The sequence below is a fragment of the Eretmochelys imbricata genome, chromosome 17, assembly GCF_965152235.1.
Source record: "Eretmochelys imbricata isolate rEreImb1 chromosome 17, rEreImb1.hap1, whole genome shotgun sequence".
Classification (NCBI taxonomy): Eukaryota; Metazoa; Chordata; order Testudines; family Cheloniidae; genus Eretmochelys; species Eretmochelys imbricata.
This window is the reverse complement of record NC_135588.1, coordinates 2,553,038-2,578,719: the sequence shown is the minus strand read 5'-3', so window position 1 is coordinate 2,578,719 and position 25,682 is coordinate 2,553,038. Positions and strand designations below refer to the sequence as shown.

Sequence of the window (25,682 nt, the reverse complement as noted above, 5' to 3'; positions counted from 1 at the left end):
TTTCAAGTGTATTTATATTTAATGAAGTAGAACCACAGCAGGGGAATTTTGTCTTACAAACTTTTGGACTGTGTAGAGTTCTTAAGGGACCCTGAGAGAAGGGAAACTGAGGCAGGAAGTGCTGCGGTGCCACACTAGGTCAGCAGGGGGTGCTACAGGGTAGGCATAGCCCTGAAACAGTACCCTGAGATGTTTTATTTTCCTGTGTGTGCTCCTATAAATACTCTTTCAAAGGTCTGCATGGTTGTAATTTAGGCCTTCGGCCATCTATTCTGCATATTTAATATCCTTCTACATAAACAATATTCTCCTGAATACACTCAAATACCCATTTGTCCAACTAAGGCACCCTTCTGTCCTCACTATAATACTAACTTCATTTTAGTATATAGCATTTGTTTTCAGGCAGGGAGCATGAAACAAAAATCATCTAAATCAGCTTTCATGGGGAAAATACACTGAAATTAATTGTAAATTTTTGTTACTATTATAATTAGCAAAACAGATGACTAGGGAATAGACACTTATTTTAGTGTATTTGCAAAATGTGTTGAAGTAAACCCTAGATTACTGTAATAAAATGCATCTGAAGCTTTGGGCATGGAATTGTTAGAATAATCTAAAATGTGGCTTTAAAATGGATTCTAATTCTATTCACTTCAAATCAGGTTCTGCATGATTAATTCCTGTTTGTCTTTTCATTCCCTGGTGGAATTCAAAATGTTGTTGTGGTCAATCTATAAATCTTTCTAAAAAAGAAAACTATCAATTGTAAAAATACTCTAATTTTCCTCAAAGCTGCTGTTAAACCACCAAATGAGAACAGGCGGGGAAAAAAACTGGCAGGAGTGATCTAAATGGCTCTATTTTTATTTCTCTGAAATTTAAATACTGTGGCAAAACAGTAATCACACCCCATTTAACTCAGATGTTATATCTTAATGTTTCCTCAAATCAAAGCATATCCTTCTGCCATCAAATACTTGTGCTGTGCTGTTGACAAAATAATGTGCTGAATATGTCATCACAGATGTTTTGCTGGGGTAACTCTTATTATATGTTATTTTTTGTTTTGTACACAAGATGCAGTCTGGGGGCATTCTGTGCCCTTTTACACTTCATAGCGGGACTATGCTATAATCGTTGATGTTTGGTAATACTGAAAATAAAATAAAAGGTGTGTCAGCAAGGGAACTATTTTCATATTTACTGAAGACAAAAATAACTCGTGGTTTGGGTGTGTTAAAAGATCTCTGGGGCCAGTCCTGCTGAGCATGGTACCCACAGCAACTTGCAAGATATGGACACAAACTTATGATCCATGTAATTGGCTGTCATTACCACAGGCTGCATTCTAATTGTTCTTTTAAATCAGAATACATTTCCCTTATAGCTTCCTCCTCTACACTTAAATTTTGCTGCTGAAAACTACTCCACATGCAAATTATAGCTTTCTAATGGCCTTCAATCCCCTGGATATCTGTGGTTATTTTAGTTAACAACGGATTTATTAGACCTTTAGCTGACTATAGAAAACAACTTGGTTATTTACTTGTTAGGAATGACTTTTTACAAGTGTTTGCTGTATAAATATTCCTAGAAGTGCCAATGAATAGGTGAAAGCCAGAGAACTGTCTCTTTGGGAGGCCAGTTCAGATAAGTATTTCTCTAATTACTCCTGAGGGAAATCCCAGGACTTCCACTTTTCCAAATCTATTCAAAATGAAACCCCAATCCCATCTGAGAGGATCGCTGGAAGGCACTGGGAACTCCTAACCTGCACACTGTTTACACCTGATTGTACTACAGAGATATGCAAATTGAGGATACAGGTGACATCCACCAGTGATCACCCCCATGCCTGCAGGAAACCATCCATTGGAATTAATCAATACACCAAGCACAATACTTCACACAGAAAGGCAAAAAACAACAAGATCCCTGTCATAAGTGATGGGGTAAAAGTCCTTCACATCCTCAAATGTGAGGCCTCCTTCTGCTTTCATTGAAGATAATGGCAGAAATCTCATGGGAGCATGGACCATGAGTTGACTGTCAGTTCAACACTCTGCCTGTGAAAGCATCTCCTTTTCTGCTAAGCTTCTTTGTCCAAATGCCAGGGAACACATAACATCTGATCCTACACTTCTTGTGTCCCCAAAGCTCCTGCAATAGGAGGTTTGGGTGTACTAGGAATGAAGAATTGCTCCCATGTCCAAGCAGACATTACAGTTATTGCTCATTATAAGGCACATTTCTCGTTTCAGATCTAAGTATAACTTCATTTCATAGACCTGAGCTCCAGTTTCTTAAATTATAGTACATGGTTTAAATTGGAAGAGATGAATCAGGAAACCATTAAAGAACTCCTCACACCTCCTATTTTCCCTGTGTCCCTTAGCTGGGCTCCAGCAGTCTGATCTCTCTTCTCCCTGATTTTATCCTTACCCCTATGAAACCCTGGGATAAATAAAATGCCAGGAACACTAGAGGCCCAATCCTGAACTCCTTGCTAAAGGACTAATCCTGCATTGAGCCCTGTGCAGGGATCTGCATTGCAGAATCAGTGTCCAAGGCAAAAATCCCAAAGCAGTCAATGTGAAGTGCAACATTAGGCCCTGAAACTTAGATGACAAATCTGAACTGAACATTTTTATTTGCATTCAAATATTAAAGAAATGTAAACAGACTGTTTTTTACCTGAGGGACTGGTCCACTCTGCCCAGAGATTTCTGTTTCACTGAAACAATCCAAAAAATACACATTATGCAAATATAAAATACAATTTAAACATGCAGATGATGAAGATACAAGCAACCTTATGTATATTTTAAAGTTATTAAAAACAAAACGGTATCCCACTCTGCCCAACGAAATTGTGTTCATCCATGACATTTTAATATGTAATTTTTTAGTTAAGTACATGCTGCAGTGGTTTGCTGAATTGGGACCACAGTGATGAATTGGAGCCACAGTGCTTACAAGCAAAGCTAGAGAAGAAGGATGGCCTTGTGGTTAAGACCCAAAAGCCACAATCCCACAATTGAGGAAGAAGGCTGTGCTGATTTAAAAAATGACATAGTTTAGAGGGGAAGTGAAGGCAGCGATAAAAATAAAAGAATAATATATAACACATGGAGGAATGGGAAAGTAGATAGCAATGAATATAAATCAGAAGTTAGGAATTATAGAACATTGATAAGGGAAGCAAAGAGACACAAGGAGAAATCTTTGGTCAGCAGAGTTAAGAATCATAAGAAAGTGGTTTTTTCAATATATTAGGAACAAAAAGAATCCTGACAATGGTATTGCTCTACTACAGATGGAAATGGTAAAGTTATCAATAATAATGTAGAATAGGCAGAAGTGTTCAATAAATATTTCTGTTCTGTATTTGGGGGGGAAAAGATGATAGTGTTATTATATCGTGTTAACCTTCTTTCCATTACACTAATATCTCAGGAGGATGTTAATGAGAAACTATTAAAGTTACACATTTTTAAATCAGCAGGTCCAGATAACTTGTACCCAAGAGTTTTAAAAGATCTGGCTGAGGAGCTCACTGGACTATTAATGTTGATTTCACTAAATCTTAGCACACTGGGGAACTTCCAGAAGACTGGAAGAAAATTAATGTTGTGCCAATTTTTAAAAAGGGTAAACGGGATGATCCGGGTAATTATAGTCCTGTCCACCTGACATTCATCCTGGGGAAGATAATGGAACAGATGATATGGGACTTGATTAATAAAGAATTAAAGGGGTAATGTAATTAATGCCAATCAACTTGGGTTTATGGAAAATAGATCTTGTCAAACTAACTTGATATTTTTTATGAGACAGTTATGCTGACTTTATGTTAGTAAGTGCTATCCCCAAGAGCAAATGTTTAATGATCAGGCAACTGAAAGCATTTTAAAATGAGATTTCTTCTCCACTCGAGTTCTCCAATGTCAAATGTTGAAAGGGCCCAATCCTGCAATCCTACACAAATCCAGAGGGTTGTAACTTCTTTTAAAATTAAAGGATTAAAATAAAAAAAAGATAATGAGTCTGTTACAGGGGTCGATAAGGAAGTGAAGGGAATGCACTGGAGTGGAAAAAAGCAATCCAGTTACAAAACTAGGTCACATAGAGGATCACAACACAAAAAGGAGTGTTCTTTTCTCTCTCTTAAAATGCAGGTGAAACCAGAAATACTGATCTCCTGAACAACCATATCTATACTCTATCCCTGGTTATACAGAATGGAGTACACTGCTGAAAATAAAAGAAAAGGAGTACTTGAGGCACCTTAGAGACTAACAAATTTATTTGAGCATAAGCTTTCGTGAGCTACAGCTCACTTCATCGGATGCATTCAGTGGAAAATACAGTGGGGAGATTTATATACATAGAGAACATGAAACAATGGGTGTTACCATACCCACTGAAACCAGAGTGATCACTTAAGGTGAGCTATTACCAGCAGGAGAGTGGGGGGGGAGGGACCTTTTGTAGTGATAATCAAGGTGGCCCATTTCCAGCAGTTGACAAGAACGCCTGAGGAACAGTGGGGGGTGGGGGTGGGGGATAAACATGGGGAAATAGTTTTACTTTGTGTAATGACCCATCCACTCCCAGTCTCTATTCAAGTCTAAGTTAATTGTATCCAGTCTGCAAATTAATTCCAATTCAGCAGTCTCTCGTTGGAGTCTGTTTTTGAAGTTTTTTTGTTGAAGTATTGCCACTTTTAGGTCTGTAATCGAGTGACCAGAGAGATTGAAGTGTTCTCCGACTGGTTTTTTAATGTTATAATTCTTGACGTCTGATTTGTGTCCATTTATTCTTTTACGTAGAGACTGTCCAGTTTGATCAATGTACATGGCAGAGGGTCATTGCTGGCACATGATGGCATAGATCACATTGGTAGACGTGCAGGTGAACGAGCCTCCGATAGTGTGGCTGATGTGATTAGGCCCTATGATGGTGTCCCCTGAATAGATATGTGGACACGTCTACCAATATGATATATGCCATCATGTGCCAGCAATGACCCTCCGCCATGTACATGCCCCCCCTCCTCTCCTGCTGGTAATAGCTCACCTTACGTGATCACCCTGGTTACAGTGTGTATGGTAACACTCATTGTTTCATGTTCTCTCTGTATATAAATCTCCCCACTGTATTTTCCACTGAATGCATCCGATGAAGTGAGCTGTAGCTCACGAAAGCTTATGCTCAAATAAATGTTAGTCTCCAAGGTGCCACAAGTACTCCTTTTCTTTTTGCGAATACAGACTGACATGGCTGCTACTCTGAAACCTGCTGAAAATAAAATCTAGCTAATAGAAGTGGCGAAGCCACCCAAAGGTTCAAAGCTAGAGACTGTCATAAAAAGCTTGTCATAGTATATGATCATGCAAAGCATAAATATACAAAAAAAGTAAAAGTAAAAACACCTTCTGCTTGGGAAGCTATGGAATATGTAGAGTGAGGGGGAGGATAGCTTATAAAGGGGCTGGAGGTAATTTTCCTGATCACTCCCTATAAATCACATAGCAGTGCTAACATGCTTTCCATAAAAACTATGTTTCAAAATAATAATCTGATGGTTGTTACAAGCAGTTCAATGACACTTTCTTTATGTAGGCAGTGTTGTTATAGCCATGTTGGTCCCAGGATATCAGAGAGACAGAAGATAGTCCAATGAGATATCTCACCCACCTTGTCTCTTTACTTGCTTTATGTATGTTTCTTTGCTTATTCTCGCCTTCTAATCTGATCCCTCAAACAGGTGCATTTTTGTGGATTCTGTATGTTTAAAGTTCTCACTTTCTGCATAACCCTGAGTGAAGCATTCCCACAAAAATCACTTTCTAAACTCAGTTTTATTTTGAGTCCGTTTTTCATCCTCCTTCATCCACTAGGAGGCAAACGCTCATTAGTGAGCTTAACTTTTGTACCGTGGTAAAGGATAACTGCTGTACAGTTTGCAGAGCCTGCCTGACAATTATTTTGACTGCAGGGCAGTGGGGGATAGACCAAAGAACTAGCACTGAGGGCTTTTCTTGTGCTTAGATTTAAAGGGCCCAAAGCTTTCGTGACAGTTCTGTCAACCTGAAGGAGGAGATGAGAGTGAAATGCACTGAGTGCCTAAGAGGAATTGATGGGTTAATGCAAGCTGTTGGAGAAGAAGAGTGCTTGCTTTCTGTTTGATATGTATTATGGTCTCTGGTAATCACAATTAATAATCTCATTAGATGCCGACAAAAGGCTGATTCTTCATCCCATTAACTTAAATGGCAAAACTCCCATTAATGGCCCTAACTGCTGAACCCCCAAAACAAATAAGTTTTGCTCAAGCTGTTAACATAACCGTATTGCTGCCCCCCTCTCGCCCCCATCCCTGCTCCCAGACTTCCACACTTTGAATTCTGGGGGCATTTTATGGCTTAAATTTGTGTGCGCACATCACAGACCCATCACTTTCTAGGTATCTAGGCCTCCATGGATTTAGTCAGCGAATCTCCCAGAGAATCCCAAAAGGAGATTGGATGCTGTTTTCTGTAGCGGATGGCTGGAATGTTGGGGAATTACAAAGATATCATCTGTGTTGCCAACTCAAGTAATTTTATCATGAGAGTCACAGGAAGTAGTTCTTAAAGCCCTAGCTCCGGGAACCATGGGATTCCACCTCAGCTTTCATTTCCACCCTCAAAAAAGAACAAGAAGAAGCAGCAGCAACGTCATCCCAGTGCTCCCTAAAGACTCAAAAACCAGAAGGTAACCAGCAGTTATTCATTATTATTTAAATCTCATCATTGTAAACCGATCTCATGATTCTGGAGGCATGATTTTTTGAACACTTTGAGGGTAGCTGCCCTAGTGATGCACCCTGCAGGGTTCCTCTTGGGAATCCTTTCAACCGGGGGAAGGGAAGGGGCGAGCCCCTTGGAGCCCAGTCCTGCGCCCGTTTCCCGAAGGGAGTGGAGCAGGAAGGGGCTCTGCAGCAGCCCCAGCAGCGAGGAGGTGGGTTTCGCTAGGGGCCAGCAGAGCAGGGGTTAACGGCTGTTGCAGCAGGGCGCGGGCGTGGCTGGGCTGACAGGTGGCGCATGCGCGTTGGCGCCTTATTGTGCCCGGCCGGCCCAGCCCCGCCGCGCCTCGCTCAGTCGGCGAGGGGCCGTTGGTGAATGCTGAGCTGCTGCCCCCGGCGGTCACCGCGGTGCCGCCCCCGCCTCCCGCCCGGCTCCGGGGCCCCGCCATGGAGTAAGGCCCCCTCCCGCGGCCGGACGGGGCCCCCCGCCGCGCCTCGATGGCTCTGGTAACGGTGCAGCGCTCGCCTACCCCCAGCGCCACCTCCAGCCCCTGCGCCTCGGTGAGTCTCCCCGCCCGGCCGCCGCCTCCCGCCCGGCGCTCCCTCGCTGAGGCGGAGGGAAAGGCAGTTAGCTGCCACATAGGGTCCGGCTGGTGTGTGCGCGCATGCGCGCGCCGTGCCGCCTCCCCGCCCCCCCTTCTCTCGGGCCTGACAGCTGAGCGCGAGCAGGGCAGCCCCAGGGATGCTCAGGCTGGCTGCAGGCTCCGGGCAGGCACCAAGCCTGGACCCGTCCTGGGCAGCGGGGAGGGGATAAGCAGGATCGCTCTTGCTTTTTTCCCCCTTTGCCTTTTGCAAAAATGTCATTATAGCTTTTATAGTGTGCTTGCAAAACGATTAAGTGAATCTATGTCTGGGTCACTTACATACTGCTTCCCTATGTGGTTCTGGCCCATCTTTATTGCTCTGCTGCAAAGAAATAGCCTGGGGAAGGGGGTTCTCTCTTGGGCCATGTCTCTAGAGAGTGTGTGGGTTTCTGTTTGGTGGTGGTTGGCTTTTAACTTATTGAAAGCAAGCTGATCAGGTCAGGGGAGTCTTAAAAATATGGATCTCATGGATGGCATGTTTTACCCAACTTCAGAAGTAAAATGTTGCAGTGAAATGACGTTTCAGTGGAAACCATTTGTTTCTGGGTTTAAATGCTGCCCTGTCGTGTTTGTCACCCAACACAGTTCAGGGTGTAAAGATGAATGAGAACCACCAGAAAGTGAAATGGACTATAAATAAACTGGCTGGTCTTCGCTTCCATTGTGCAAGAAATGTAAAAATCATTGGTTAAAAGGAAACTGGGGTTCTAATAAGTGACCATGTTAAATTCCTCCCCTACAGAACTGTATTCTAAAAATGATTTAACCTGGTATTTGCCTTTAGGCATCTTCCATGCATGAGCTTTCTTTCAGAAAAAGCGACTAGATTTTCCTTCTCAGTGCTGCATGTAATCTTCAAAAGGCTGTATCAAACTGAGACAGTATTTGAAACAAGAAGATTTTAAATCTCTCCATGGCAGTGAAAGCTCTCATTAAAGGAGTCTTCAAAACTACCAGAAATTAATCCCAAATCAGGGAGTGTGGCAGGTTGTGAAAGGGATGCTGTCATATTCAAAATCATGTTTTGTTTTAAAAGGGGGGAGGAACTGAACGTGAAGCATCTAAATTACTACTTACAATTGATATAGTTTGTTACCAGCAGTTAACTGAGGATGGCAGTGAAAACTGCAAAGTCGTTTTCACTTCGTTTCTATTCAGTTTCCAGTTGGCTTCACTTTGAAAGTCTCATGTATTATCACACTCACATTATGTTTAGGTTGCAACTGCTTCAGGGGAATGTTGAAATCCCAGTTGTTTTGGCTAAAATAAAAACCGCTCCGAAAATATTTCTTGGGTTGGGTAAAATCTCTTTTGATCTAAATTGTGGATTAACTGTTTGATAGTATCACATCAAATGTTATTTTGAATACAAGGGTATTAACACCTATGTTCTTTTTTTTTTCCCTGTCTTGCTAAGACATGCCTGTTTTATTAGCAGTGCAGATTAACTCCACTTGTGTTACTTTGCTATAAATATTGATTAACTCTGTTACTTCATCATATGTTGTTTTCACAACCATGCATGGGGTAACAGTCTGGGCTTAGCTGCTTCTAACTTCCTCCATGTGTAAAACACTTCAGCAGTTAGCCTGTTGCCTCTTTCGGGTAGGAACTCTTGGGTTGGTGACAAGACTGATATATATATATTTTTTAATGTAATTCATACATCCCAACTGATGCCTAGTCTCAAATAGCTCCTTCCATTTAAACTTGTCGTGATAATCACTTTGCAAGGCTGCCCTGTTTGGTGGAGCTAACCAGCCTGTTTCCCTTCTAGGTTACCAAAAAAGTTGCTTTGGATTTGGATCACTCTGAACAGTTAGGAAAGATTTCAGAGTAACAGCCGTGTTAGTCTGTATTCGCAAAAAGAAAAGGAGGACTTGTGGCACCTTAGAGACTAACATTTATTTGAACATAAGCTTTCGTTTTCGTTCCGGTTGCATCCGAGCTGTAGCTCACGAAAGCTTATGCTCAAATAAATTTGTTAGTCTCCAAGGTGCCACAAGTCCTCCTTTTCTTTTTGCAAATACAGACTAACACGGCTGCTACTCTGAAACCTGTCAAGAGTAAGTGTGTGGGCTCTAGTGTCCTGACCAGACTTTAACTTTAGTAATTACTTTCCGCCTACCTAAAACTCTCCTTGCAGTCTCAAGTGGAAATGGTATTTTTCACTTTCTGCCCTAAACAGTTGTAATGGGGTTTTTGTGAACTCTTCAAATGCCTTCTGCATTTCCCTAGTGGTTGAAGCATGTGTATAATTATTACTACTACTACTAATAATAATAATATAAAATTGTAAAAGTCCTTTATGATCTTTTAGGATGAAAGGAGCTTCAGAAAAAATATATACTATTTCAGCTCATCTGCATATCTGCTGCTAAACTTTCTTCAGTGTTAAGCAAAGTATAGCATTTGGTTTCAATATATTAGATATGCCACCAAGCTTAAATAGTCACTGGAGTTAAGTCTCCAATCTTTGTCCATTGAGTGCCACAAGAATTCCCAAGCCACACTGTAGTGGAGACTGTCGTTTGGCTAATATCCAGCTCTTGTCAGAATTCCATTGACCTTTACAGCTCAGTGCCACTAGGTACCTGTGTGAGAAGGTTGGACTGAAAATTTCCTGGTGAGATGGCCCAAGAATTTCAGGTGGTGGTCCCAAATGAAATGCTGAAGGCTTGTGCTTCTGGCAAGTCTATCACCTTGTTAATCCTCCTTAAGATCTTTATGCTGAAATTGACTATGGGAGGTCCCCTCTGCCTAGGGAGAGCCCTGTTGATTTCAACAGGGTTCTGGACAACTGCAGGAGTCTGCTCATAAAGTCCCTTGTAAGATCGGGGCCTGCAATTTTGTGGGAAAATTTCTGCATAATTTAGCAAGATGTTTGGTCAAACCGTGCTTTAATCCTTTCTCTATGTGCACAGGATCATAGGTTGATAGTTTTCTATAAAAAATAAGACTGGCTGCTGTAATGTTCTAATAGACAAATCGAACCGTTGGGTTTTTTGTTTTTGTTACATATGGATATTTTCTGTGTGGACACCAACACATTATACCAATCATCTAGAGTTAAATGTAAACCCCAACTTTTTGTTCCTTCTCTAGGTAACATGGGGATGAGGTCAAGTTAAATCTGATAAATTAGTCCCCCACAGAGTGTAGAGGTCTGACGTAGCTTGATGTTTTCATGTCTTGACATAAAAATTCTCAGACTGCTGCTTTGCCATCTCAAACTGGGAGTAAGGAGAAAGTGTTACACTTGTGTATGCTTCAACGGGTGACCAAATGGAGGAACGAATTTCATTTCTAGGTCACTGAAGGACTTTGAGGACAGAGTCCCTTATAAATTGCTTGATGCTCTTCTGTTAGAAGTAGACTCCCTAGACAAGAAGAGGAGGTTCAAATAGTGCAGCGTCAATGTCCTTGAACCACAGGGGACTTCTGCATTGTGTGCTGCAAAAGTATTATAATTGGCTTCCCTGGATTCAGGGGAATAGATGATTCAAATCAGTTTGAAATTGATTGGTTTTATTTCTGGATTTTTGTCCTCATTGCCATAGAATTTGAGCACCTCACAAATATTTATTGTGTTGTAGAGGAGTGTTTCATACTGTGATTTGACCAGGTTGTTTTAGATCTGCAGTATTTCACCTGGTTACTTATAAAGCATGATCTCTTAATTGTCTGTCTGAGTTTCCAGTTGTAGTTTGGCTTTTGACTATGCTGGCACTCTTATCAAAAAAGAGAGACCTCTGTGCTGCATCCTACAAAACATTTCTTTCTACCAGAAGCAGTAGCTGGAATAAGCAGAAGTGTCGTATGGGTCCAGTGGCGATTTCATCAAGGTGGAGTACGTGGTTATTGTGGGAGTTAGAGAGTGGATACCTTCATCAACACAGCAGCCGTTGCTTAAGAGCTGAAGGATTTGAACCTTGTAAAGATTTCCAGTTTCTCTTCTGGAATATTGGGTGTTTGCTTTTTTGGCAAAAGCCTAGCTCATGTTTTAAGAGTAAAAGATGCCTTTTTATCAGTCTTTTTTTCCCTTAACTACAGCAAAGACTGTCCCTCTTCTCCCTATCTGAATCCCCACACTCCTCTGGAACTGTGTTTGTGGCGACATGGCACGTGTGGAGCTTTCAGAGTAACAGCCGTGTTAGTCTGTATTCGCAAAGAGAAAAGGAGTCCTTGTGGCACCTTAGAGACTAACCTATTTATTTGAGCATAAGCTTTCGTGAGCTACAGCTCACTTCATATCTGATGAAGTGAGCTGTAGCTCACGAAAGCTTATGCTCAAATAAATAGGTTAGTCTCTAAGGTGCCACAAGGACTCCTTTTCTCTTTGTGTGGAGCTTGCTGCCTCATGCCACAAAAAATTGCGATGCTGCAAACATTTTACATGTAAACCTAAAAGTGAATGCAGATCTAGTCTCAAATACTTGCCTTGGAGGCTTCCCTGTTTATAACCTACAGCTGGAAACAGTGCTTACAGGAATAGAATTAGGCCTGGCTTACATTTAAAACTTAGCTCAGTGTGGAAGACCCACACTCTTGAGCAGGGGTGGCTAACCTGAGCCTGAGAAGGAGCCAGAATTTACCAATGTACATGGCCAAAGAGCCACAGGAATACATCAGCAGCCCCCCTTCAGCTCCTCCACCCTGTTCCCAGCACCTCCCTCCCACCCACTGGCAGCCCCACCGATCAGCGCCTCCCCCTCCTTCCCCACACTTCCCGATCAGCTGTTCCGTGGCGTGCAGGAGGAGGAATGAGGGCATGGCAGGCTCAAGGGAGGGGTGGAGTGGGGCAGGACCTGTGGCAGAGCCAGGGGTTGAGCAGTGAACATTCCCTGGCACATTGGAGAGTTGGAGCCTGTAGCTCCAGCCCTGGAGTTGATGCCTGTACAAGGAGCCGCATATTAACTTCTGAAGAGCCACATGTGACTCTGGAGCCACAGGTTGGCCCCCCGCTCTTGAGTGTCATAGCTAAGCTGACCTATTGCCTGGTGTGGACACAGTTAGGGTGACCAAAGAATGCTTCCAAAGTCCTAGCTGTTGTCACTCAGGGAGGTGGAGTTCCTACAGAGAGAGGAAAAACCTTGTCCATTGCTGTAGCACATTTAGCTGTAGGAGTGAGAGAAGCTTGGGGCCAGATCTCTAGTAGGGAAATTTAAAGGATCCAGGGCCGTGGTATCCTTCCTTCCTGGAGACTGTCTCCCTAGTTGCGAATATCTGTCAAAGAGGATCCTGGGAATCTGGCTTTGCAAAGTTCTTTTCACTTCCCCACTCCACCCCCCAGTGGCCTCATTTCAGTGGAATAATATGTAAACTGACATCAGCTGGACTCATATGCAGGCAGATCCGGCAGGCTGTATGGAAACCTGCTGTCTGAATTTGGACAATGCCAGAGAAAGCACTGCCACGTTCTGCTTTGCTGTATGTCTTCCACAACCTTGCCATAGTCTGTTCCCAATAACTCCGCCATCTGGCTTGCAATTTGTCAAGGTTCAATCAAGCCTTGTTCCAAGACGTAATGAAGATTTGAGCTGGAGGACTCTTCAGGATTTGTTAAAGGTGGAGTGAGTTCTTGCACAATTCACCGGCTCGTCTACTCTCCGGCTAGTCTAAGACAAATGGAAATCTATGAACTTCTCCTGTGTGTTTGGTTCCAAGCAACCTTTTCCTCTCCCGTGGGAAAAAATCCTCTCTCCCATTCTGTCTTCAAAAATTGTGGTGGTGGCTCAACCATGCTTTCCAAGACTTCACTTATAAAACGAAGAGCTGGAAGTTTGCATGGCAAAGTCTGGCTGTGGAGGAGCATTGGAAAGCAGCACAAGTCTTTTCCAGATGGTCTCTGTCTGTGCAGTATATGTCCACAGCAAATTAACTTTTGCTGACAGTTAGGTGCTAAATGAGATTTCTCTGAATCTGTCTCCTAACCTTCCTGCTTTTTCCTGTGTCACACAGAAACTGATCATTCAAAAAAGACTTGTCCTGATTTAATCGTTTATCTGTTAATTCCATAAACGCAGAATTCTTCACTACCACACATAAAATGCACTGTATAGAGTTGGTCCTTGATGGTTAGCGTATGTAAGCATTTCAAACGTGCCAAAGTCCGCAGTACGTAGGCACCATTATTAAATTAAAAATAGTTTCCTTCCTGTCTGAACAAGAACCAGATTGTCACCCTTCTCCCTTTTATACTGTCTCCTAAGTGCTGTTGTCTCAGGAGAGATGTTGAGGCATTGTGCCAAAGGTCTTCTGCTGTTCTCTAAAAGTTCCAGGACTTAGGCTTGCCCTGATCTCTGGCTCCTCATGGTTAATATCTGCTTTTTTATTTTTTTGGGTGCAGGGGAGGTACAATTTTCTTAAATGTGTCCCGTTGATCTGAAGTTTTGATCATGAGATGGAAATGTGACAGCCCAGTTGATTAGGCTCTAAATCTGCTTTGACCAATTGTGTCCAGTTATTTACTACTTTCCCCTTCTATGGTGGTCTTATCAATTCTATTGCTTCCATCCCCATATACACTAACCTAAAATATTGGAGGAAAACTAGTTGATGTCATGCAGAATGGAAGTCTGGGGTGTGTGTTTGATCTGGTAGCAAGAACATAGTTGATACCATATATACCTGGTGTAAAAGTCTCTGCATCGGATTTACAGTTTAAGGCATTGAAGGATGTTAGAGGTGACCTTACCAAAAAGCTTACAGTGGGATCCCTGTTAACATGATGAGGTGAACAAAGGAAAGTGGCCCGATGTTGCAGGATGCTGGCATTTTCTGAAACTATTACTATAGAACTGTCTCTACTCATTGACTATTAGTAACTCTTTCATTAATTTTTTTGAAAGACCCCTACACAGAGGAAAAGCAAAATAATCCTGTCTGACCCTTTCTTGAGAAGTGAAGGATCTGGGCAGGCAATCGGGCCCGGACTCCTTTCCAGTAAGAGAGCATACTGTTTCCCTAAGGGTAGGGAAGACAACTGACCCAGAAAGAGGAGTTGCTGTTTTCATTGTTATAAAATTCACAACTTAAAACAACAAACCTTCAGCCAGTCAGCTTCCCTCTTGATCCCAGGAGGTTAGCTAAAGGGGGAAGCAGAACCCTGCAAATACGTTTGGAAACCTTTTGTCATTTTCTGTCTTCAAGTTCCTTGCTAGTAGAACATACAGGAAATATTTTCCTCAGTAGTTTAAGAAACTAAATATAACCTTTCTCTGTTTTCTTTATTTTAATAGTGCTTTCAGGGCTTTCATTAGTAGTAGTCTTAACAATATAATTGCTAGGCAAACACTAATTGACCTCTTAGCCCAAAGTGGCTGCAACAACACTGGAAACAACTCTTTAAACTGATCACATTTATTACTACCTTTTAAAAATCTCTCCTCTCCTCTGCAGTATTTATCAGAGTGGCAGTCTATCTCTGGAGTTGCATTAATCAGTTACATGAGCGATCACTAGTTCTTATCAAGATGTGCTGATAAAGCCATGGTTTTTTTTTCTTCTTTAACATGTGCCAGTCCTAGAAATCTCTGAGGTAACTGCCATCACTTCATTCTGAGATGAGGGACAGAGGAGAAGGGGGAGTTCTAAAGCCTTTCAGATGTGTGCACAGCTCTTTCATACTAAATCTTTCAGAGACAATAGGTGAGAGCCAGACTCAACATACACCAGACCTTCGGCATCCTCAAGTGGCAGGGTCTGGCAAACAAAGTGGGACTATGATGGTGGGATAAAAACCTGGTTGTAGATCAGGCCTTTGAATTTTTGTTTACTTTCCAGATCTACAAGAAAATACCAGAGACCCGTATCCTGTTTCATATTTTGCTGCATAATAAAAGGGTTGAGGTTTACTTTTTTAAGTATCTAAAACTGGGTTTTAACCTGCTGCCCAAGACAAGGCTTTTTGACTTGCGAAGAAGAACTTTACCTTCTGCATACACATTTGTCCTAGATATTGTGATGCTCTTCTCTGCAATGACCAGCTTAGTTAAGCAGGGGACACATAAGTTTGCCTGCAGTGTCAAGTATGGCTTAGCAACTTTTCAGTTGTCAGGCCTTCACCTGCAGCACTTGGTTGTCTTGGAAACTAGCAAAAAGTAACCCTGGGGCTGATCGCTGCCTGATCTCAGTCTGCAGCTGAAGGCCTCCTTCAGTCACAACAAACCACATCCTCCTGGTGCTGCAGACTTCTCCTTTCCATCTGACTTCCAGAAGAGTGCAATGCTTGCAAAGGGTGGTAGTTCAGCAGTGTTGGACACTAAAGTCCTCCACAGAATGGGTCTGGAATGAGTGACAGCAATGCCATAGCATGCCATCCTCACTTCTGTGCTACTGCCTGCAGAGCTGGGCCCTCAGTCAGCAGCCACCACTCTCTGAGAATGCTGTGGGCTCCATAAAGTCCCCCATTTTTTCTGTATGTACCAAAGTGGGCAGTAGTAACGTGCATAGTGTTGCAGTTTTAGTCAGGAGTCAGCAAACTCAAGTTACTCCGAAGTTGTAAAGCTGAAATGATACTTGCTGCTCCCTTCCCCTTTATATGAAAGGAAGTTACCATGTGCCCTACAGGTGAAAAATCCTTTGTTTGCACAACAGATGTCTTTGTGGTACATTTATAGCCATGATCTAACTAGAAACTGGACCCAGGGGCTGATCCTGCAAGATAGTGACAACAAACTAAATGAGAGTCAACAGTCTAACACTGTCACAAAAAAAGTAAACATCATTCTGGGATGTATTTGCAGGAGTGTTGTAAGCAAGACACAAGGAGTAATTCTGTTCTACTCCACGATGATTAGGCCTCAACTGGAGTATTGTGTCCATTTCTGGGTGCCCTATTTCAGGAAAGATATGGAAAAATTAGAGAAAATCCAGAGAAGAGGAACAAAAATGACCAAAGGTCTAGAAAACATGACTTATGAGGGAAGATTGAAAAAACTGGGTTTGTTCAGTCTGGAGAAGAGAAGACTGAGGAGGGACATAAGTTTTCAAGTACATAAAAGGCTGTTACAAGGAGGAGGGAGAAGAATTGTTGTCCTTAACCTCTGAGGATAGGACAAGAAGCAATGGGCTTAAATTGCAGCAAGGGAGGTTTAGGTTGGACATTAGGAAAAACTTCCTAACTGTCAGGGTGGTGAAGCACTGGAATAAACTGCCGAGGGAGGTTGTGGAAGCTCCATCATTGGAGATTTTTAAGAGCAGGTTGGACAAACACTTGTCAGGGATAATACTTAGTCTTGCCATGAGTGCAGGGGACTGGACTAGATGATCTCTCAAGGTTTCTTCCAGTTTTATGATACAGCCTACCTTGCTGGAAGTTGAGGGTGTTTAGCACTTGATATCCAGGGAGATGGTGATGAATACTCTTGACCATTGGAGGGACAAAAGCTGCTGAATTGTATTTCTGCACAAAGTGTGTATCTGCATTGCTATTGGTCTATCTGAGGTATTTGTGATGGGTTTTTCCCTAGTAACATTTTCTCAGCAAAAATATGGCCAGGCTTTGCAGTCATGGCAATAAACTGTAATTAAAATTAAAAAAACCTCTTCGCACGTTGGTCTTATCTATTCTTCACACTTGTGGTGAAGCTGCAGTGTAGGTGTGTTATCTGTCAAAGTAGACAAAGCCGTGACAGAATTTGGTACTTGATTGAACAACCACTGAATATTTATAGCTAGTTGGAAATTATGGACATGGCATGTATTCACAGAGTTCTCTCTGAAGCAGAATGATGCACTTAATTTTTTATATATATGTATATTGTCAACAGGTGTTACAGTGGTGTCAGTTAGCACTACTACAGTTATAGGCTTGATACCCTTTCTAGTACAAGCTACTTCGAGGACTAGCAACCTGCAAAGAGAATATAGCCAGATCTGTTAAGTTAACTATCCTCTCTTACTGTGTGTTTCAGTAAAAAATAAAATCTTCCTGAGCTAAATGCTAATCTTTGGGTGGAATAGGCCCAGCAGCTATCTCTGAGAATCATTGCTGCAGCTGTGCTTATCTGACTGTTGAATCTGTTAACAAAAGCCTGATGCTTCTCCCCTTTCAAGTTTGCAGGGTCCTGCTCTGAAGTGGTGCCTGTTGCTGGGGGGCACTCTCCCAAGGGGAACACAGATTTCAGTTGGAGTTGTCAGGGCAGCTGTAAATCCCACCTTTTCACTATAGCATTTCCAAAGCACCTGAGAAGAAACTGGGGTGGCATGCTGAAAGGTAGCAGCTCATGACTAAATCTGAGGTAGACAAGAAAGTGACTGTGTGTAACCTAGATACTGTGTGTAACCTAGATACAAGGGCTAACTTCAAGAATAGACACTCCAGAAACACCTAAAATAGACACATCTAACTCATCTGTGAAATAAATATTATAGGGGCGTCCTCAATAGCTAAGCAAGCAGCAGCTCAATGAAAGAAGTCTGGGCCGTAGTAACTCTGAATACGCTGGTCTTCTGGGTTGATGATGAAGTCTTGTCACCAAAAGAAACTATACCATTTGCCAGAGAAACTCTCTGAAAAAGCACAAGAACAAATCCTCAGACACACCCCTGGAGCCCTGACCTGGGGTATTCTGTCTGCTACCCAAGATCCAGAAACCTGGAAATCCTGGACGCCCCATCGTCTCAGGCATTGGCACCCTGACAGCAGGATTGTCTGGCTATGTAGACTCCCTCCTCAGGCCCTATGCTACTAGCACTCCCAGCTATCTTTGAGACACCACTGACTTCCTGAGGAAACTACAATCCATCGGTGATCTTCCTGATAACACCATCCTGGCCACTATGGATGTAGAAGCCATCTACACCAACTTTCCACACAAAGATGGACTACAAGCCGTCAGGAACAGTATCCCTGATGATGTCACGGCAAACCTGGTGGCTGAAGTTTGTGACTTTGTCCTCACCCATAACTATTTCACATTTGGGGACAATGTATACCTTCAGATCAGCGGCACTGCTATGGGTACCCACATGGCCCCACAGTATGCCAACATTTTTATGGCTGACTTAGAACAACGCTTCCTCAGCTCTCGTCCCTTAATGCCCATACTCTACTTACGCTACATTGATGGCGTTTTCATCATCTGGACCCAAGGAAAAGAAGCCCTTGAGGAATTCCACCATGATTTCAACAATTTCCATCCCACCATCAACCTCAGCCTGGTCCAGTCCACCCAAGAGATCCACTTCCTGGACACTACGGTCCTAATAAGCGATGGTCACATAAACCCCACCCTATACCAGAAACCTACTGATCGCTGTTCCTACCTACATGCCTCCAGCTTTCACCCAGACCACACCACATGATCCATTGTCTACAGCCAAGCTCTATGATACACCCACATTTGCTCCAACCCCTCAGACAGAGACAAACACCTACAAGATCTCTATCAAGCATTCTTACAACTACAATACCCATCTGCTGAAGTGAAGAAACAGATTGACAGAGCCAGGAGAGTACCCAGAAGTCACCTACTACAGGACAGGCTCAACAAAGAAAATAACAGAACACCACTAGCCGTCACCTTCAGCCCGCAACTAAAACCTCTCTAGCTCATCATCAAGGATCTACAGCCTATCCTGAATGATGACCCATCACTCTCTCAGATCTTGGGAGACAGGCCAGTTCTTGCTTACAGACAGCCCCCCAACCTGAAACAAATACTCACCAGCAACCACACACCACACAACAGAACCACTAACCCAGGAACCTATCCTTGCAACAAAGCCCGTTGCCAACTGTGTCCAGATATCTATTCAGGGGACACCATTAGAGGGCCTAATCACATCAGCCACACTATCGGAGGCTCGTTCACCTGCACATCTACCAATGTGATCTATGCCATCATGTGCCAGCAATGCCCCTCTGCCATGTACATTGGTCAAACTGGACAGTGTCTACGTAAAAGAATAAATGAACACAAATCAGACGTCAAGAATTATAACATTCATAAACCATTTGGAGAACACTTCAGTCCCTCTGGTCCCTTGATTACAGACCTAAAAGTTGCAATTCTTCAACAAAAAAACTTCAAAAACAGACTCCAACGAGAGACTGCTGAATTGGAATTAATTTGCAGTCTGGATACAATTAACTTAGGCTTGAATAGAGACTGGGAGTGGATGGGTCATTACACAAAGTAAAACTATTTCCCCATGTTTATCCCCCACCCCCCCACTGTTCCTGAGACGTTCTTATCAACTGCTAGAAATGGGCCACCTTGATTATCACTACAAAAGGTGTCCCCCCCCGCCCCCTCCCCCCGCTGGTAATAGCTCACCTTAAGTGATCACTCTGGTTACAGTGTGTATGGTAACACCAATTGTTTCATGTTCTCTCTGTGTATAAATCTCCTCACTGTATTTTCCACTGAATGCATCCGATGAAGTGAGCTGTAGCTCACGAAAGCTTATGCTCAAATTAATGTTGGTCTCTAAGATGCCACAAGTACTCCCTTTTCTTTTTGCGAATACAGACTAACATGGCTGCTACTCTGAAACCTGTCAATATAATTTTGGTTAATGATACAAAAAGGTAAATACAACCTAGTCTTCCCCAGCATAGTGCAGGCCTAGCAGTTAAACAAAGAAGGCCCTCCCACATACAGGCATCCTTCTGTGCAAAATAAAATGTACACTAATGCAACTTAACTTTAACCTTTCAAAGTGTGTGAAGAGGTGATAACACCCTTTACTGACCTTCCAGACTACATAAACAAGTAACATCAGGCTAGCTGTATTACTTCTTATCAGGGGGGTTCTCTTTTTTTGTTCATTTTGTTTCACTTGAGTTCTGCCTGGGCAGGGAGAGGAAGCATGATGTGGTTTTAATGCGTTACTTGAAACTTATCACCGGATCTGGCTATTTTGACAGTTCTCCCTTCTAGCGGGTATTCTTGTTAGGCTACAGTTATTAGTCTTCTGCATTCTAATGTTGAACTTCACAAACACTAACGCACTGCCCAGAAGCTTGCTCTTCAGCAGGGTGGCTTAGGTTTTGTTTTTATTTGATTTCTTTTGATGAAAAGATTTCATACAATTGAACATGGAAAATTAACTCCTTGTGACTCCTCTTTCCCCTTACTGTTAGGCGATTGTACTGCTTCTCAAACTGCTAGGGGGTGGCCAGCGACCATTGATATAACGTCTTGTCGGAGAGGCAGAGTTTCATCCGTGGTCCAGTGTACTCGTTATGTGCTTAGTTAAACTTGTTACCTAGATCCTGAATGGAAAAGGTGACTGTGGCAAAACTATAAATATAGTTGCTCTTCAACACCACCAAAAAAGTTGGGCAAAAAAGGCTTTGTACAAAATACCATGCTGGAGTTGTTAGCATGGCTTAAATTGAAGCTGCTCAGTCTCAAGTGGGTGAAATTAGTTATTGTTTGGTACTGTGTATGCTTATACACTTTGGGTTCTCTAATTTCATTTCTTCATGTTGGTGTCCTCACAAAGTGAAGCACAAAGACTGTACTAGAATCTTTTGCAAGCTGGTTTCTGAGGCTGTAAACTGTTTCCCATGCAAAACAGAAACTGTGAGGGCTGGTCTGGAGAAAAGCTTTATTCAGAACTGCATCCTGAGTACAGAAAGCAGAAGTTTAAGTCCAGCAGTTCCTGTGTGGTCAGTATTCACTCAAGTCCGGACACATGTTAAGAGTCACTGGACTAACTGCTCCCCATTACTGCCTGGCTTTTCTGAAAGAGAAAGCATCAGACCTGCTGCTGGACAGTTGGAGTGTTCTGGCACTACTTCAGTCTTCTCTTCTTCTGATGTGGAAGCTGAGCTAGTTTACTGAAGGCTTCTGATTGGACTGATTCTAGTGGAATCTCCATCCTTAGAGGTTTTTAAGGCCCAGATTGACAAAGCCCTGGCTGGGATGATTTAGTTGGGGTTGGTCCTGCTTTGAGCAGAGGGTTGGACTAGATGACCTCCTGAGGCCTCTTCAACCCTAATCTTTTATGATTCTATGACTCAACTGCTTTCTCTTGCAAAATGTGGCTGCCTTATGTAGCTCTGCCCCACCACAAGAAGATGTACTTAAACACCAAATGATCTGCCATGGTACTTGAAAACAGTTACAGTATTTGGATGCTGTTTCCCTTCTGGTGTCTTGGATGTCCAGCATTGTAGTATCTAGCTTTTTGTTTGGTCTAGAAGATTGTGCTTTTGTTAATTGGATTTCTTCACTTTATAAAATTGGATTTCTTCACTTTTGGACTTTAAAGATACTCTTATTTAATGTCTGTCCATTCCATTGGGAAGACTTTAAAGCCGTATATCTACATTAGTACACTCCATAGCTGTAACTCACCCATGCAGCTCCGCAAAGAGCTGCACCAAACCAGTGTTCTAGTATCCTGTCTTCTGACTGTTGCCAGTGCTAGATGTTTGAGAGGGAATGAACAGAACAGGCAGTTATCAAATGATCCATTCTCTGTTGTCCACTTCCAGCTTCTGGCAGTCAGAGGTGTAGGGATACCCAGAGCACAGGGTTGCATCCCTTACCATTTTGGCTAATAGCCATTGATGGACCTATCCTCCATGAACTTATCTAATTAGTTTTGAACCCAGTTATACTTTTTGGCCTTCAATATCCCCTGGCAATGAGTTCCGCAGATTGTCTGTGATGTGTGAAGAGAGAACTTCCTTACATTCATCTAAAGCCTGCTTCCTTTTAATTTCACTGGGTGATCCCTGGTTCTTGTGTTATGTGAATGGGTAAGTAACACTTCAGTGTTCACTTTCTTCACACCATTCATGATTTTATAGACCTCTATCCTATCATTCCTTAGTTGTCTCTTTTTTTCTAAGCTGAACAATACTAGTCTTTTTTAAATCTTTGCTTGTATGGAAGCTGTTCTATACCCTTAATCATTTTTGTTGCCCTTCTCTGTATTCTTTCCAATTCTAATATCTTTTTTGAGACCGGGTGACCAGAACTGCACACAGTATTCAAGTTGATGGTGTACAATGGATTTATATAGTGGCATTATGCTATTTACTCTCTTATCTGTCCCTTTCCTATTGATTCCTAACATTGTCTGCTTTTTTGACTGCCACTGCATGCCGAGTCTTCAGGGAACTCTCCACAATGACTCCAAGATCTTTCTTGAGTGGTAGCAGCTAATTTACTCCATCATTTTGTATGAAGTGTTGGGATGATTATTTCCAATGTGCATAACTTTGCATTTATCACCACTGAATTTCATCTGCCATTTTGTTGCCCAGTCACCCAGTTTTGTGAGATCCCTTTTGTAACTCTTTGCAGTCTGCTTTGGACTTAACTATCCTGAGTAATTTTGTATTGTCGGCAAATTTTGCCACTGCCCTGTTTACCCCTTCTCCCGGATCATTTATGAATGTTGAACAGCCCAGGTCTCAATACAGATTTTGGGGGGAACCCTGCAATTTACCTCTCTCCATTGCAAAAACTAACCATTTATTCTTATGCTTTTGCTTCTTGTCTATTAACTAGTTACTGATCTTTTTATCCCATGACTGCTTAGTTTGTGTAAGAGCCTTTGTTGAGGGACTTTGTTTGAGGCTTTCTAAAGTCCAAGTGCACTATATCCACTGGATCACCCTTGACCACATGGCTGTTTGACCCCCTTAAAGAATTCTAATAGATTGGTGAGGCATGATTTCCCTTTATAAAAGCTGTGTTGACTCTTCCAACATATCATGTTTATTTATGTATCTGATAATTCTTCTAGTTTCAATCAATATGTCTGGTACTATAATTTAGACTTTACTAGCCTCTGATGACAAGGATCTCATCTGGAGCCTTTTCTAAAAATCAATGTTATGTTAGTTCCTGCTTCTGATATACTTTAATAAAAAAAAAAGGGGGTGGGGGGAGTTTTTGCTAGTTGCTCTTCAAATTCTTGTTTGGCCTGCCTGTTTATACTTGCAATATTTTTCTTTCTATGTTCATCAGTAAGATTTGATTTCCAATTTTTAAAGGACACGTTTTTTGCTTTCAACTGCCTCTTTTACTCTGAGACATGGTGGCATTTTTTTGGTCCTTTTACTTTTTTTATTTAGAGGTATATATTTTGCTTGAATGCCTATTATGGTTGGCCTTATTGGATAAAGCGTAGGTCAGGATGGCTTTGATTTCATTGGTCTTTTTGTTCTCTACTTCAGGGGCATTTCCCAGCTGTGTTTCTGTTAAGCTAAACATCCAGTCTCTTTAGGTCCCCTAAATTAACTTAATAGTATTGTAAATGTCACATTCAATCAAGTATTCTTTATAAAACTCCTTCCTTGTGCCTTTTAGACATTGCTCTTACAACTGTGTTATCTGAGCACCTTAAAAACCTAAAGTAGTCTATATGGTCTCTGTGTGTATATAATGTCTACTGCAGTTTCCACGGTATGCATCCGATGAAGTGAGCTGTAGCTCACAAAAGCTCATGCTCAAATAAATTGGTTAGTCTCTAAGGTGCCACAAGTACTCCTTTTCTTTTTGCAAAGACAGACTAACACGGCTGTTACTCTGAAACCTATCTCTATATGTGTCTCCCTTCCCACTAGCAGGAATCTGTTTTTGTCTTATCTCAATCACAGAGGTATCTTAAAATGACTGCCCAGTCTCTCTCTGGGTTTGTTCCATCCATGTAGCTACTTTTAGTGTTGCCATCTACTCTAACATGCCAGCAGTAATATGCTTGGGCCTGATTTTCAAAGGTGCTGTGCAAACACAGTCTGAAATGAAGTCCATGAGACTGGGAGTTGGGTTGGGGCAATGGCCCAATGTGAGATGTCTCTGAAAACCCTGCAATTGCAGAGGTCTTTTGTTTAGATCCTGTACCCCAATCCATGTTCCATTGGCTCAGGCTTCAGCTTAATCTTTTTGTCTACTGTCCACGTTGGTCTGATGCCAAAGACTACTGTAGATTTCAAACACTGACAGCATCTGATTTGGTTTTGCTTTTAGAGATGTGGTTTAGCACTGGCCAGAATAGCAAAGCTCAGACAGCAGTCAGTGGTTAAATGTAGAGAGATTGATTAATGGCTATGTGTTTGACTCATTTAGCTTCTAAATTTGTTTGTCATTAATCTGATGAAAATTCACTCTGGTTCAGCTCCCAAAAAATAACTTGTGTTAAGTCACGCTCTTTCTTTTCCAGGGTACCATTTTAACAGGGCTGGGCGTAACTGGAAAAGATAGGGTGGTCACAAGGTGACTGGGGTTATTTAGAGACAGTTGGAAAGCAGTTTGCGTTAACTGATAAGACCTTCTGACTTTCAATTTCTTTTTCAGCTACTGTTTACATCTCATGAAAACTCATTTTAATATTCTAGTTGCACGTGACTGAAAATTAAATTCTTTGGCTTTTAAAAAATGGCTGAGTTGTCAAGTTCCCATTTAGGATAAAACTGTTGTAAGGGCATTCCGCACGCATGGGATTTGGGGGAGGATAACTTTGAGGAAAGAAACCATATGAATTTACTGTCAGTCTTCCACTTGGAAAGAAATCTGAGAAATTAACATAGCCGTGATCCAGTTTAAGGGCCAATGAGCAAGGTTTCTCCTGTCTGGCTCTTCCAGCTCATTCCAAGTGAATAGATAGGGGTCATATGAGGATAGCACAGACTGTATTGTAGATTTGCTGTCAACTAATGGAAACTGAAGTAGGTACCAAAGTTGTGCTTCCTCCATATGCAAATAAAAAGTGCAATAGAATTCAGAAACCTGAATGCTGGTAGCCTCTAGTACACCTATTCCTTGACTCTGAAATCCACCTTGTGTGGTGTGTGTACAGAGCCTCTGAAAACAAGGAGGTCGGTCTCTAGGCTATTTGCTGTACAGCTTTCCTACAAAAGGCAGTTCAGTAGTGAAAGCTGACCTGCAATTGCTTGTCCTGTGCCAAGAATGGCATCTTCTTTCTCACTGGTCAATGTCCGCATGGAAGTAAGCATTGTATTCTGCTAAAGTCCTGCAGATATGGTTCCCTGAGTAAGTTTGTATGGTTTGAGAGCTTTTTCTGAGACCATGGTCCATGTTCCTATGTTTTACCTTTGTACATAGGCAAAAATAATCATCTGTGTAAAAGGGGAAACTAATACTCTAACTATCTGTGCCTGGCTTGAAACAATAGATCAGATAAATTTACTGGCTTCAGGAATTTGGATACTGCAGTGAAATGCTCGAAGAGTAAAAAATCTGGAAAATGGATGGATTGGATTAGATTAGAGCATACCATTTTAAAACCCAAGTGTGTTTTGCTTTTTT

At 42.1% G+C, this 25,682-nt stretch overlaps 1 protein-coding gene across 1 annotated transcript in view; it reads left to right on the top strand.

The window, feature by feature from the left end:
- Nucleotides 1–7,161: 7,161 nt before the first annotated feature.
- Nucleotides 7,162–25,682, top strand: part of SSH2 (slingshot protein phosphatase 2) — a 134,721-nt gene continuing 116,200 nt past the window's right edge. The window contains exon 1 of the mRNA XM_077836337.1: nucleotides 7,162–7,357. Coding sequence (XP_077692463.1) covers nucleotides 7,295–7,357 — 63 coding nt within the window. The 5' untranslated portion in view covers nucleotides 7,162–7,294. The remainder of the gene's footprint in view (nucleotides 7,358–25,682) is intronic.